Consider the following 16,226-nt stretch of genomic DNA (forward strand, 5'->3'; position numbering starts at 1 on the left):
TGATAGTGATCTGTCAAGAATCACTGAAACCTGAGAAGTACCAGTGGACTGGAAAATGGCTAATATAACACTCCTATTTAAAAAGAGGGCAAGAGAGGAGATACGAAATTATAGACTCATCAGCCTGATCTTGAACGCTGGTAAGATTTTAGAGTTCATTATTATGGATAAGATTACAGAATACATGGAAGTGCATGGGAAAATAGGGCTTCATCAAAGAGAGTTGTTATTCTTAACAACTCTGTTAGAATTCTTTTGAAGAAGTGATGAAGTAATGAGCAAATTAGACAAAGAAAAGCCAGTGACATCCATTTGAATCTATTTGGATTTCCAGAAGGCCTTTGACAAACTGCTGCTGAGGAGGCTGCTAAATAAGGTAAGAGACCATAGTGTTAGGGGCAGGTACTGGCATGAATAAAGGATTTGCTGACTGGCATATAATAGACAATGGAGATAAAGGGACTTTTTCAGGATGGCAGCTAGTTATGAGTAGAGCTTTGCAAAGGTCTGTGTTGGGTCCACAACTATTCACATTATGCATTAACGATCTAGATGAAGGAACTGATGGCATTGTTGTTAAGTTTGTAGATAACACAAAGATCGATGCAGAGACAAGTAGTGATGAGGAAGTGGGGAAGCTGCAGAGGAATTGAACAGATTAGGAGAGTGGGCAAAGAAGTGGTAGATGGAATAAATGTGGAAAGTGAAATGTCATGTATTTTGGGAGGAAGAATAGAGACGTAGACTATTTTACAAACAGGGAAAGGCTTTGGAAATTTGAATCAGAAAGGGACTTAGAAGTCCGAATTCAGGTTTCTCTTAACATGCAGGTTTAATTAGCAATAGGGAAGGCAAATGCAATGTTAGCATTCATTTCAAGGTGGTTAGAATACAAGAGCAGAGGTTTACTGCTGAGGCTGTATAAAGCTCTTGTCAGAATATATTTGGAATATCGTGAGCAGTTTTAATCCCCTTATTTAAGGAACGATGTGCTGGCCTCCAAAGGAGGTTTACAGGAATGACCCTGGGGGTGGAGGGCTTGTCATATAAGGAGTACATGAAAACTGTGGGTCTGTACTTCATGGCATTTAGAAGGATAGCGGGGATCTTATTTAAACTTATAGAATACTGAGAGATCTGCATAGAGTGGATGTGAAGAGGATGGTTCCACAAATAGGAGAGACTAGCATTCAAAGGCACAACCTCAGAATTAAGGAATGACTCTTTAAAACTGATATAAGAAGAAATTTCTTCAGCCAGAGGGTGATGAATCTGTGTAATCTATTACTGCAGAGGGCTGAGGAGGCCATGTCATTGATTGAATTTATGACAGAGAGGGGTAGGTTCTTGATTATTAAGGGGACTGAGGGTTACAGGGAGAAGGCAGGAGAATAGAACTCAGAAATATATCTGCCATAATTGTATGGCAAAGCAAGCTCAATGGGCTGAATGGAGAAAGTGAGGACTGCAGATGTTGGAGCTCAGAGTCGAGAATGTAGTGCTGGAAAGTACAGCAGGGCAGGCAACATCCAAGGAACAGGAGAATCAACGTTTCAGGCATAAGTCCTTCATCAGGAATCCTGATGTGCTTTTCCAGCACTACAGTCTTGATGGGCTGAATGACCTAATTCTACTCCTATATCTTATGATTGTGTTTTTTTGGGACATGCATAAGGTATGATTCTGTGTGTGTGATTGCAGCTATGTAAGGCTTTTGCTGGACTAGTCTGTTAGACTATGCTTTCAATTTTGGCACCTGTGCCAGATATTAGTAAAGAGGACTTTGCAGGGTTGGCAGGGCTGTCTTTGCTGTGTTATTTCCAATGCCTAAGTCAATACCAGATGGCCCACTGTTTCATTCTCCTTTCATGTGGTTGATTTAACTGAATGGCCTGCTTGGCCATTTCTGACGGCTGTTAAAAGTCAGCCAGTTTGCTGTCATATGCAGATCAGACAATAATCATCAGTTTCACAGTTATCATTAGATTTGTAATTCCAGATTTCTTTTATTGAATACAAACTCCACCATGTCCTATGATGGGATTTGAGCCCAGTTGCTCAGAACATTTCCTGGGTCTCTGAGTTACTCAGCTAGCAACAATACCACTAGGTCATTGCCTTCCTTCCTTTATAGTAACAGCTCAGCGGCAAAGTGCAGATTTACCCAGAATAACTCACATTATCTTCTAAGGAAATGTCAAACAGGCTGAGTTTGTATCCACTAGAGTTTAAACGAGTAAGAGGTAACTTGATTGAAACATATAGGATCCTGGAGTGGATGTTTCTTCTTGCGGGAGAATCCAGAATGAGGTGGTCATTGTTTCAAAATCAAGAGTCACCCATCTAAGACAGTAAAAATGAGGATTTTGTTCTCTTAGTCATGCATCTTTGGAGCTCCCTTCCTGAAAAGGCAGTGGAAATAGAGTCCTTGAACATTGGCAGAGATAGATGGATCTTGACAAGAAAGGATATTGAGAATATGTAGGGTTGTGGGATAATCACCTCAGTTTACTGAAAGACGGAGAAAGCATATAGGGCCAAGTGACCACTTTCTGCTTCTAATGATATATTTATGTGTTTGTGTGGTAGCTTTTGTGATGCAGTGGGTATAAAGTTGTCCATGTATATTCCTGTCCATGAAAACAAAAGTCTTAAACCCGAATGTGTGCACTCAGTTTGTTATTGCTAATGACAAACTTTGTTCATTAAATTCAGACATATAATTTACAATTGCATCTCATATAAATGTCAAGGCAAAATTGAAGAACTAATGGAGGATGCACTTGCAGTATGGACCATCCCAGAACACTCACTACATCCAATTATTGCACATTGTCTTCATAACCAAGTGCTGACTTTCCATCAAGTCACATTTACAAGATCTGTTATTTGCCACTGTATTATACTATTGCAATTCTTCCAGATCCATTAGCTTGCTTAATATGGTTTGAACGATGACCAAAAGAGAGACACAGACAGAACTTACTCGAGTCCCAGTATTCATGTTTATCTAAGACAAATCTCAGAGCGGAGAAAAGAAGATGTCATATAATTTGTGTTACTAAAATATTTTATTTGAATTCTACCATAGGTCACTGACAAGAATAGCAGTAAACCAGGGAATACGAGATGAAATTGAGGCAAATCAAAAGGTAGGCTTGTTCTGTCAGAGAAACTGTATGTCTTCAGTGATGGGGACCACATTCAAATATGGTCACATTTGATTTCAAGCTGACTAGAAAAAAAGAAAGATGCATTCGCCATTGAAAACTGTGGATGTAATCGGGGTGGCACAGTGGCTCAGTGGTTAGCACTGCTGCCTCACAGCGCCAGGGTCCTCGGCTCGATTCCCACCTCGAGCGACTGTCTGTGAGAAGTTTGCACATTCTCCTAGTGTCTGCGTGGGTTTCCTCCAGGTGCTCCGGTTTCCTCTGACAATCCAAAGATGTGCAGAACAGGTGAATTGGTTATGTTAAATTGCCCAGAGTGGTAAGTGCATTAGTCTGAGGTAAATATAGGGTAGCTAAATGGGTTTGGGTGGGTTACTTTTCGGTGGGTCATTGTGGACTTGTTGGGTTGAAGGGCCTGATTCCATACTGTTGGGAATCTAATCTAATAAACTAAATGCTGCCTGAATCCTTTTGAAAAGTTACAGAGAACAGTCACACATATTTAAAGAATCACAGCTCCAGCATCTGGCTACAGTTTGAGAACCAAATTTTGTCTCTTTGCAAAACCCACTTCATGGGTTTGCCCAAGGGTTACCAATTTCGACAATTCTATTGACCTTGTTAACATTATTATTTCCACATAAGTTAGGAAGTCAAAGTTGAAAATGATTGCAGTATTTTTCTGAATTGCTAGAATTTTGGGGCAATGTAAGGAAATTAAAATTATTACTTGGCATATTTTAAAATGTCCAGGAATATAAAAATACATAAATAGGCCATTTGGCCCCTCAAACCTGACCATGGCTAATCTTCAACACTTTGTTTTGCCTGTACCTTGGGAAGCACTGAGAAACGGAGTGACCTTGTGTGCATGTATACTGGTCCCTTAAGCTGTCAGCACAGGTGAATAAAATGGTTTAAGAATGCATATGGTATCCTTATTTTTGTTAGCTAAGGCATGGAATTTAAGTGCAGGGAGATTATGCTGGAGCTGCATAAAATATTGATCAGACCATAGGACAGAATTGTGTACAGTTCTGGAATCCACAATATAGGAGGGATATGTGGCAGTGGAGATGGTGCAGAGATTTATCAGGATTTTAGCGAGTTTTGAGAAGATTTGTGGCTCAGGTTGAGGTTTTGGATGTAGTTTGCGCGCTGATCTGCAAGGTTCATTTCCAGATGTTTCGTTACCTTACTAGATAACATCTTCAGTGGGCCTCAGGCGAAGCAATGCAGAAAGTTCCTGCTTTCTATTTATAGGTTTGGGTTCCTTTGGGTTGGTGATGTCATTTCCTGTGGTGATGTTATCTCCTTCATAAAGTCACTTCCTGTTCCTTTTCTCAAGGGGTGGTAGATGGGGTCTAACTCGATGTGTTTGTTGATAGAGTTCCGGTTGGAATGCCATGCTTCTAGGAATTCTCGTGTGGGTCTCTGTTTGGCTTGTCCTAGGATGGATGTGTTGTCCCAGTCGAAGTGGTGTCCTTTCTCATCTGTATATGAGGATACTAGTGAGAGAGGGTAATGTCTTTTTGTGGCTAGTTGGTGTCATGTATCCTGTGGCTAGTTTTCTGCCTGTTTGTCATCGCTAAACGAAACAAGTTAGAGGAAACCTTCAAGGCCATCAATAATACTCTTACTGGCATAAAATTCACTAAAGAGGAAGAAAACAACAACAAACTGCCATTCCTAGATGTCACAGTAGAGCGAACAGCCAATGGGGAACTTCAAACCAGCATCTACAGAAATATTTGGACATAAAGACCAAATATTGAACTACAGAAGTATTCATCCCAATACCCACAAACGAAGCTGCATCAGAACATTATTTCAACGAGCCAACACACACTGCAGCACAGAGCAGAGGAAAATCACCTATACCGTGTGTTCAAAAAGAATGGGTACCCAATGAACACAGTCTGCTGATTTCTCAGCCACAAACCCAAACAAGCAGACAAAACACATCCAGAAACTCTAGCCACTCTGCCCTACATCAAAGACATCTCAAAAATTACTGCCAGACTACTCAGACCTCTTGGCATCATGGAAGCCCACAAACCCACTAACACACTAAAACAGCAGTTAATGAACTTGAAAGACCCTGTACAGACAACAAGCAAAACTAATGTTATTTAAAAAATACCATGCAAGGACTGTAACAAACACTACATTGGACAAACAGGCAGAAAACTAGCCACCAGGATACATGACACCAAATAGCCACAAAAAGAAATTACCCTCTCTCACTAGTATCCTCACATGCAGATGAGGAAGAATACCACTTCGATTGGGATAACACATCCATCCTAGGACAAGCCAAACAAAGATACGCACGAGAATTCCTAGAAGCATGGCATTCCAACCAGAACTCTATCAACAAACACATCGAGTTAGACCCCATCTACCACCCCCTGAGAAAAGGAACAGGAAGTGACTTCACCGCAGGAAATGACATCACCAACCCAAAGGAACCCAAACATATAAAGAGAAAGCAGGAGTTTTCAGCATTGCTTCGCCTGAGGCCCACTGAAGATGTTACCTAGTAGGGTAATGAAACATCTGGAAATGAACCTTGCAGCTCAGCGAGCAAACCTACATCCATTTACCAGGGTGTTGCCTGAGTTTCAGTTGTGAAGAGAGATTAGAGTAGCTAGGGTTATTTTCCTTAGAAGTGAGAGGAGACATTGAGATTTATAAAATTAGGAGGGGCATAAATAGGGTAGACAGGAAGAAACGTTTCACCTTGGTGTAGGCATCAATGACCAGGGGCATAGATTTAAGGTAAAGGGCAGAAGTTTTAGAGTACAATGCAAGGAAAAATATTTTTAATCCCGAGGAATTTGGGAATCTGCAACCCACTGCCTGCAATGGTGGTAGAGGCAGAAATCCTCATAATATTTAAGTCAGTATGTGGAGTGATTGAGAAAAATGTCGTGTTAAGTCAAATCAGTTTCATAGGAAAGACGGGCAGAACTAGGTTTATGAATGCAGCTGGACTGGCAGTTAGAAGTGTCTTTGTTTTAATGCAAAGAGTATGAAAGGTAAACCAGATGAATTTATAGCCTGGATTAATACATGGAATTACAATATTGTAGCCATTGCGGAAACTTGGTTGAGAGGAGGGCAGGACAGGCAGCTCAACATTCCAGGGTGTAGTGTTTCATGGGTGATGATAGAGAGGGATGTAAAAGGCACAGATGAGTTGCATCACTAATTAAGGAGAATTTCACAGCTGTACTAAGAGAAGACATTTTGGAGAGTTCATCCAGTGAGGCCATAATTTTGGAACTCAGGAATAAGCAAGGTGCAATCACTGTAATAGGGTGTACTATAGGCCTCCTAATAACCGACAGGAGATAAAGGAGCACATATATGCCTATGTGGAGTTTGCACATTCTCCCCCTGTCTGCATGAGTTTCCACCGGGTGCTCCAGTTCCCTCCCACAATCCAAAAATGTGCAGATTTGGTGAATTGGCCATGCTAAATTTCCCAGTGTTCAGGGACGTGTTGGTTAAATGCATTAGTCAGGGGCAATGCAGAGTAATAGGGAATGGATCTGGGTGGATTATTGTTCAGAGGGTCGGTGTGTACTTGTTTGGCCTAATGGCCTGTTTTCACACTGTAGGGATTATTTGATCTATTCTGTGATTCTATGATAAGCAGATCATGGAATAATGTTAAAAACTATAAGGTTGTTGGAGTAGGTTAACTTTCCCCAGTTTTGACGTATCTCCCCTAGTGCCAGGATCTTTGATGCCAATGGGGAAGGCTAATTACAACACTATTAGGCAGGAACTGGAAAAATTAGATTGGATTCGGCTGTTTGGAGGTAAATCCACATCTGACACGTGGGAATATTTCAAAAGGCAATTAATCAAAGTTCAGGACTGGCACGTTCCTGTAGGGATGAAAGATAACGATGGCAAGATTTGGGAACCAAGAGATATTGAAAATTTAGTTAAAAAGAAAAATGAAGCATATGTCATGTTTAGGTAATTGTAATCAAACAAAACCCTTGAAGAGTATAAAGGAAACTGAGAAAACTTAAATGAGAAGTTAGGATAGCTAGAAGGTACCATGAAATTTCATTGGTAAATAGGATTAAGGAGAATCCCAAGTCATTTTACATATTTATTTGGAGCAAGAAGGTATTGAGGGAAAGGGTAGGTCCACTCAAGGAGAATTTACGCGTGGAGCCAGAAGAAGTGTGTGAGGCCTTTAAGGAATACTTTGCATAAGTATTCAGCAAGGAGAGAGACATGGATGGTGGTAGGTTTAGGGAGGAATTTGTTGTTGTCTAAGGCATGTAAATATTAAAAGTAAGCAGGTGTTGGCTGTCTTGGAAAGAATTAAGATAGACAAGTCACCAGGGTTGATGGGATCTCTCCCAGAACACTGAAGGAGGCAAGGGAGGAAATTTCAGGGAATCTTTATATCTTCTTTAGCTACAGGCAGGATCCCAGAAGACTGGTGAATAGCCAGTGTTGTTTAATTTTTGGAGAAGGACTACAGTTATAATCCAAGAAATTACCAGTGACCCTTCTATTAGTTATAGGGAAATTATTGGAGAAGATTCCCAAGGACAGGATTTACTCATGTTTAGAGAAGAACCAACTTATTAGGGGATAGTCAGCGTGACTTTATCAGGGAAGGTCTTGTCTCACAAACTAAAGTTTTTTGGCAAAGTGATGAAGATAGGGTGGATGATATTGTGGATGTGGACTTTACTAAAGCTTTTGGCACTGTCCCTTCTGATAGGCTGGTCCATATTAACTCACATGGTATCCATGGTGAGATTGCAATTTGGTTACAAAATTGGCTTTGTCGTAGAAGACAGAGGGTAGTTGTGGATGGTTGTTTTCTACTGGAAATCTATGACCAATGGTGTTCCACAAGGATCAGTGCTGAGATCTCATTTGTTACACATAAATAAATGACTTGTTTGAAAAAGTAGGTGGATAGTGAGGAAGATTATCAAAGGATATAGATCAGATAGAGTTTAATCTGGATAACTATAAGATGATACATCTTGGGAAGTCAGATGAAAGAGGAAAGCATATTGTGAATGGCAGGGCCCTTAGGAACAATGACATACAAAGGGTTCTTTCGGTACAAGTCCATAGATTCCTGAAAGTGGCAACAAAAGTGGCATACTTGCTTTAATCAGTCAGGGCACTGGGTATAAAATTTGGCAAATCGTGTTGCAACTGTAGAAGACTTTAGTTAGGCCACATTTTGACTATTGTGTGTAGTCCTGGTCACCACACTGCAGAAAGGATGTGGAGACTTTGGAGAAGGCGCTAAAGCGGTTAACAGGATGTTGCTTGAATTGGAGTATATTAGCTATAAGGAGACATGGAACAAATTTGGATTGATTTCGTTTGAGAATGGAAGGCTGAGAAGTGACCTGATAGAAGTATGTAAAACTGAGAAGCATGGATAGGTCGGATAGTTGGAATCTTTTTCTCAGGGTGAACTACTAAGGAGCATTGGTTTAAGGTGAGAGGAGAAAATTTAAAGGACATGTGCGAGTCGAGTCTTTTACGTCAAGGGTGGAATGTGCCTGGAATGTGCTGACAGGGAGGTGGGAGAAGCAGGCAGCATAACATACTTAAGAGGCAATTGAACAGACACATGGACAGGTAGGAAATAGAAAGATATGGACAATCCGCAAAGAATTCTGATGAAGGGCTTACACCCAAAGCATCGATTCTCCTGCTCCTCGGATGCTGCCTGACAAGCTGTGCTTTTCCAGCACCACATTCTTGACTCTGATCTCCAGCATCTGCAGTCCTCACTATGTCCTATTTAAGAAGTATTTAGATATGCACTTGCGATAGCTATGGGCCAAGTACTGGAAAGTGGGATCAGAATAGTTTGTTTAACTTCCCAAGATGTAGTGTCGTCCCTGTTACATCCTGCCTAAGCAAAACACTCGGAGACCTTCTTCATCTTTATTCTGGGCCCTGGAGGGAGAAAGAATGATTGCCCATGTGCACTGAGACATGAGTTCATGGACTTCTCTGGAAGAGCAGTTTCTCAGTGAATTCTATAGTCATTTTACATGGAAGAGTATCCAGATAAGGCAACATACATATTTATTGGGTGACCTTCACAATCAGCGAGTGTCAATAGCAAAGATTAAGCCATCTGGTGTTACACAATGAATGTACAGAACCTTAACTACCTTCACATAATGAATACCTTTCACCTTGTTGAACTGACCATACATACCGAATGCTTCCAATATTGCTAAATGACTCTACATAATGAATGCTTTTCCATCTTGTTAATCCAGTACCCTTGCCTCCAGCACCCCAGCACTTGTTAACTGCAAGTCTTTATCTGATCTGATTCATGCTCAGCTGAATCTCTTGTTTCATAAAACTCAGAACGTAACTCTTTCTCTACTTGATTATACCCTCTCCACATTCTCAGTAGGAGAGGTAGGCCATTTACTGTGATATCTTAATGTACCTTCACAAATATAAATATATTTCACAAAATAAAATATATTTGTTGAAACAAAACTGGTCATAAAGCAAGTTCAAATGCATTCATATAAATTAGCAGAGCTTGAAAAGCACTTCAATGAACAAAAATGTATATTTGTTTTTGTGGTATACAGCTGCCTGACCTGCTGTGCTGTTCCAGCAATAAAGTTTCAACTTTGATCTCCAGCATCTGCAGACCTCACTTTCTCCATAAAATTTGGCAAATCATGTTGCAACTGTAGAAGACTTTAGTTAGGCCACATTTTGACTATTGTGTGTAGTCCTGGTCACCACACTGCAGAAAGGATGTGGAGACTTTGGAGAAGGCGCTAAAGCGGTTAACAGGATGTTGCTTGAATTGGAGTATATTAGCTATAAGGAGACATGGAACAAACTTGGATTGTTTTCGTTTGAGAATGGAAGGCTGTGAAGTGACCTGATAGAAGTATGTAAAACTGAGAGGCACGGATAGGTCGGATAGTTGGAATCTTTTTCTCAGGGTAAACTCCTAAGGAGCATTGGTTTAAGGTGAGAGGAGAAAATTTAAAGGGCATGTGCGAGTCGAGTCTTTTACGTCAAGGGTGGAATGTGCCTGGAATGTGCTGACAGGGAGGTGGGAGAAGCAGGCAGCATAACATACTTAAGAGGCAATTGAACAGACACATGGACAGGTAGGAAATAGAAAGATATGGACAATACGCAAAGAATTCTGATGAAGGGCTTACACCCAAAGCATCGATTCTCCTGCTCCTCGGATGCTGCCTGACAAGCTGTGCTTTTCCAGCACCACATTCTTGACTCTGATCTCCAGCATCTGCAGTCCTGACTATGTCCTATTTAAGAAGTATTTAGATATGCACTTGCGATAGCTATGGGCCAAGTACTGGAAAGTGGGATCAGAATAGTTTGTTTAACTTCCCAAGATGTAGTGTCGTCCCTGTTACATCCTGCCTAAGCAAAACACTCGGAGACCTTCTTCATCTTTATTCTGGGCCCTGGAGGGAGAAAGAATGATTGCCCATGTGCACTGAGACATGAGTTCATGGACTTCTCTGGAAGAGCAGTTTCTCAGTGAATTCTATAGTCATTTTACATGGAAGAGGATCCAGATAAGGCAACATACATATTTATTGGGTGACCTTCACAATCAGCGAGTGTCAATAGCAAAGATTAAGCCATCTGGTGTTACACAATGAATGTACAGAACCTTAACTACCTTCACATAATGAATACCTTTCACCTTGTTGAACTGACCATACATACCGAATGCTTCCAATATTGCTAAATGACTCTACATAATGAATGCTTTTCCATCTTGTTAATCCAGTACCCTTGCCTCCAGCACCCCAGCACTTGTTAACTGCAAGTCTTTATCTGATCTGATTCATGCTCAGCTGAATCTCTTGTTTCATAAAACTCAGAACGTAACTCTTTCTCTACTTGATTATACCCTCTCCACATTCTCAGTAGGAGAGGTAGGCCATTTACTGTGATATCTTAATGTACCTTCACAAATATAAATATATTTCACAAAATAAAATATATTTGTTGAAACAAAACTGGTCATAAAGCAAGTTCAGATGCATTCATATAAATTAGCAGAGCTTGAAAAGCACTTCAATGAACAAAAATGTATATTTGTTTTTGTGGTATACAAGAAAGTCCGTGTATGCCTGATAGTTCTAACAGTTTTCAACAGAAACCCAAAGCTCATTTAAGCTAAAAATGTTTTTGTACACAGTAGTTCTGTCTTGGTACTCTATTTAAATATCTAATCTCATTAACTCAGAAAGCACTTCCTTGAACCTAGTGAATTGTAATGCAGTTCTGTCACAGAATCTTGTGTGAATGATGTTCTGCTGTAGAATGTTTCCTGCATTATGAGCCCCCTGTGGCATCAAAGCTTCAAAGGGTTGATTTATGAGTGGGTCGTCTTAGCTGTACTTCCAAGAGAAATACACAAACACATTTCAGTAGTTTATCCCCAAGCAGTTGTCTTTGCCCTGTCTTCTGAACCATGTGGAGAAATCCAATTTGCAGTGTTACCACTCATCATAGTGGAGCTGACATTATAGGTTTTTCTGTTGCTTATTTGGGAATAAGTATCTTAGTTAGCTCGCTGAGCTGGAGGATTTGTTTTCAGATGATTCGTCACCATACCAGGTAACATCATCAGTGAGAGTCTCTGGTGAAGCACTGGTGTTATGTCCTGCCTCTCTACTTGTAGGTCTTGGTTTCTTCAGGTGAGTGATGTCATTTCTGGTCCTTTTTTTCAAGGGAAGGTACATAGATTTAGATCCTATGTGTTTGTTGATGCCATGCCTCTAAGAATTCTTGTGTGTGCCTTTGTTTTGTCTATCCTAGGCTGTGTGTGTTGTCCCAGTCAAAGTGAGGTTCTTCTTTGTCTGTATGTATAGAAACTAGTGATAGTGAGTCGTGTCTTTTGGTGGTCAGTTGGTGTTCATGTATCCTGGTGGCAAGTTTCCTGATAGTTTGTCCGATATAGTGTTTTTTACAGTTCTTGCATGGTATCTTGTAAATGATGTTAGATTTGCTGGTAGTATCTTTAGGTTCATTAGTCACTGTTTAAGTGTGATGGTAGGTTTGTGGGCTACCATGATGCTAAGGGGTCTGAGTAGTCTGGAAGCCATTTCTGATATGTCTTTGATGCAAGGTAATGTGGCTAGAGATTTTGGTGAAACATCTGAAAACAAATCTTCCAGCACAGCATGCTAACTTACACACTAATCATCAACCTGAGCTACAAATCTTCTCAAAAATCGCTGTTTTTGGGAGTGTTTAATCATAAAAATGGTCCTAGTTTGGAATCATTTGAAGTAGTCAATTGAAAAAGCATTTTGCAGCTGTTCCCTATGTTTTTCTCCCTCTGGCCATTTCACCTTGTGAATTATAAGACAAAGAACAATGCAGCACAGGAGCAGGCCCTTGGCCCTTCAAGCCTGTGCCACCATACTTTCCTCTTCCATGCTAAAACTGTTTTCACTTACAGGATCCATATCCCTCTATCCCCTTCCTATTCATGTATTCATCCATGTGTTTCTTGAATGCTGCTAGTGTGTCTGCTTCTGCCACCTCCTCCAACTCACCACCCCTTGTATGAAAAACTTGCCTCGCACATCTCTTTTAAACTTCTCCCTCACATCTTGAACTATGTCCCCTAGTAATTGACCCCTCCAGTGTGGGAAAAAGCCTCATACTTTCCACTCTATCCATGGCATTCACAATCTTATAAACTTCTACGAGGTCACCCCTCAGCCTCCTGCATTCCAGTGAAAACAAACCCAGTCTATCCAATTTTTCTCATAGCTAAAATCCCCAATATCAGGCAACACCCTGGTAAACCTTTTCTGTACCCTCTCCAGTGCAGCCACATCCTTCTGGTAGTGTGGTGACCAGAGGAGAAAGTGAGGTCTGCAGATGCTGGAGATCAAAGTTGAAACTTTATTGCTGGAACAGCACAGCAGGTCAGGCAGCATCCAGGGAACAGGAGATTCGACGTTTCGGGCACAGGCCCTTCTTCAGGAAAACTGTACGCAATATTCAAGAGTAGCCTAACTTAAGTTCTATAAAGCTGCACTATAATTTGCCTATCGTTATACTCAATGCCGCTTCGAATGATGAGTTAGGTGATTGTTTTTGACCAGCATGGAATCAATAACTAAAGGGCACTTTTCTGTGCTGTTTATCCTTTGATTTAGTATCTAGAAATCTATTGACCTGTGTGCTGAATCTTGTTAATATAGAGAGGATGGGGTAATGTCAATGAAATAATAGTCCATAGGTTCATCTTAATGTGTTTGAGGGCATGAGTTCACATCACCACACCTGATGTAATTTCAATTCATAGAATCAGAGAACCCCTACTGTGTGGAAGCAGGCCATTCAGACCATCAAGCTCTCACTGCTCCTCCGAACAGTATTCCACCCAGACCCACTCTTCGCACCTATCCCTGTAACCCTGCATTTCCCATGGTTAATCCACTTAGCCTGCACATCCCTAGATTCTATGGACAATTTAGCTTGGCAATCCACCTAACCTGCACATCTTTGTACTGTGAGTGGAAACCCACGCAGACACTAGGAGAACGTGCAATCTCCACACAGACAGTCACCCAAGGCTGAGATTACACCCAGGTTCCACAGCAGTGTTAACCGTTGAACCACCGTTTTGCCCCACACACCTGGAATACAAAGGTGGTCTCAGTATCGGTGACCATGTCAATTGTCCTTGATTGTCCTAACACCCCATCTGGTCTACAATAGTTGGTTAGCAAAGAAAATCTGCCATCTTTACCCAGTCTGGCCTACAACTGACTCCAGGTCACCCCAATATGGTTGACTCTTAATAATCCTCCAAAATGGTCCATCAGGCTACTCAGTTCAAGGGCATTTATGATGGGCAACATAAGCTGGCCACCAGTGATGCTCCCATTTTATGAAAGAATAGAAATAAATGTTGGAGCTTCCACAGCCATTTGGGGTAGCGAATTCCAAACATTTACCACCCTTTGAGTGAAGAAATCCCTCCTCATCTCAGTTTTAAATGGCCTATCCCTTATTCTGAGATTGCAATTCTTTCTAGACCCAGCCACAGGAAATATCCTTCCTGCATCTACCCAGGCAAGCCTCTTTAAGGATTTTGTATGCTTCAGTGGGATCTCAGTCTTCTGAACTCCAGCAAGTACAAACCTCAGCTGCCCAATCATTTCGCATTGGGCAATCTTGTTATTTCACAAATCCGTTTTAGTGAACCTTCATTGATTCCCTCTATAGTAAGTATCTCCTTCCTTAGATGAGGAGATCAAAATTGTACATGAACTTACAAACTAGGAGCATGTGCAAGCCAATCTGCCCCTTGAGCTAATTCCACCATTAATAAGATCATGGCTCATGTAATTGTAATCTCAAATCCACATTTCTACTTACCCGTAGAGTGATGCAGCATGGCAACAGATCCTTTGGTCCAACTCATCTGTGCTGACCAAATTTCCCAAACTAGCCCCACTTGCTGGTGTTTGACCCATTTTCCTCTAAACCTTTCTTATTCATGTTCCTATCCAAATTGTTGCATCTGTACCTGCATCTGCAATTTCCTCTGGCAGTTCATTCTACATCAGAACCACACTCTGTGAAAATGTTGCCCCTCATGTCCCTTTTAAATCTCTCCTCTCATTTCAAAATTATGCCCCTTAGTTTTGAACTCCCCAACCTTAGGGAAAAGACCTTTGCCAATCACCTTAGCAATGCCCCTATGATTTTATAAACCTCTTTAAGGCCACCCCTCAAACTCCTGTACTCCAGTCTGTACTTATACCTCAAATCCTCTAGTCGCGATAACATCCTTTAAAATCTTTTCTGCACCCTTTCCAATTTAACAATATCCTTCCTATGGCAGGGTGACCAGAACTCCAAAAGTGGCTTCACCAACCCATTGTACAACTGCAACATGACCTCCTAACTCCTATGCTTAGTGGTCTGAGCAATGAAGGCAGGCGTGCCAAGCACCCTCTTTACCACTGTCTACTGTGATGCAACTTTCAACGAACTAAGCACCTGAACCCTAAGTTTCTCTGTTCTACAACACTCCCCAGGGTTCTACAATTAATTGTGTAAGTCCTGTTCTTCTTTGTCTTACTAAAATGCAACACTTCATGTTTAAATAAATTAAACTCCATCTGCCATTCCTTGGCCCAATGGCCAAATTGATCAAGATCACTTTGTAATCTTAGACAACCTTCCTCACTGTACTATCTCACCAGGTTTGGTGTCATCCACAAATTTACTTGCCGTGCTTCCTGTATTCTCATCCAGATCACTTAAATAAATGACAGACAGTGGACTCCTATTAACTTTTTACACCCTTCCTTAACACACATCTATCTACCTCTATCTTTAAATAATTAAAATAATTTGCTTCCACCTTTTCCAGAAACAGAGTTCCAAAGACTCATGCCCCTCTGAGAGAAAAAAAAATCTGTTTTAATGGTGACCTCTTATTTTAAAACAGCGGCCACTTATTCTAAATTCTACTCCTTGTGAGACTGCAACTTCTCAAAAGAGGAAAATCCCCTTAATCCCATTCCTCTTTCTACATGCCGCCTGCCCTGCTAACTATTTCTAGCATTTTTACATTTTTCTTCAGTACTTAGCTACATTAGGTTCCTTTATTTGTTCATAGCATCTGTACATTGTTGGCTTGGCCAGCATTTAATGTCCGTCTCTCATTCCTGTTCAAATGTGTGGCTTTCATCTGCTATTTCAGAGCGCAGTGAGGAGTCAACCATGTGGGTCTGGGGTCACATAAAGGCCAGACTGTTTAAGGACTGCAAATTTCCTTCCCAAAAAGAAACCAGATAGTTTTCTGGCCTGTGAATCCTCTTAAGGCTTTCATTGAAGCTAAAGACTTTAAGAAGCAAAAACATTGTGAAGCAAAAATATCTTGATCAGTGAAGCATTTTGGCAATTCACTGCCTATGAATTTTGTGCTAACTTCTGTTAACCTAAATCATTTTGAATTTCCCAATTTAAATACACCTTTTG

The 16,226-nt window shown here is 40.9% G+C and overlaps 1 protein-coding gene across 5 annotated transcripts in view; it reads left to right on the forward strand.

The window, feature by feature from the left end:
• uggt2 (UDP-glucose glycoprotein glucosyltransferase 2) overlaps positions 1–16,226 on the forward strand; it is a 386,557-nt gene that overhangs the window by 129,862 nt on the left and 240,469 nt on the right. For all 5 annotated transcript variants that reach the window (XM_043691459.1, XM_043691457.1, XM_043691458.1 and 2 more), the window contains exon 11: positions 3,092–3,152. In XM_043691459.1, the coding sequence (XP_043547394.1) occupies positions 3,092–3,152 (61 nt within the window). The remainder of the gene's footprint in view (positions 1–3,091; positions 3,153–16,226) is intronic.

The sequence above is a fragment of the Chiloscyllium plagiosum genome, chromosome 6 (genome assembly GCF_004010195.1).
Source record: "Chiloscyllium plagiosum isolate BGI_BamShark_2017 chromosome 6, ASM401019v2, whole genome shotgun sequence".
NCBI lineage: Eukaryota > Metazoa > Chordata > Chondrichthyes > Orectolobiformes > Hemiscylliidae > Chiloscyllium > Chiloscyllium plagiosum.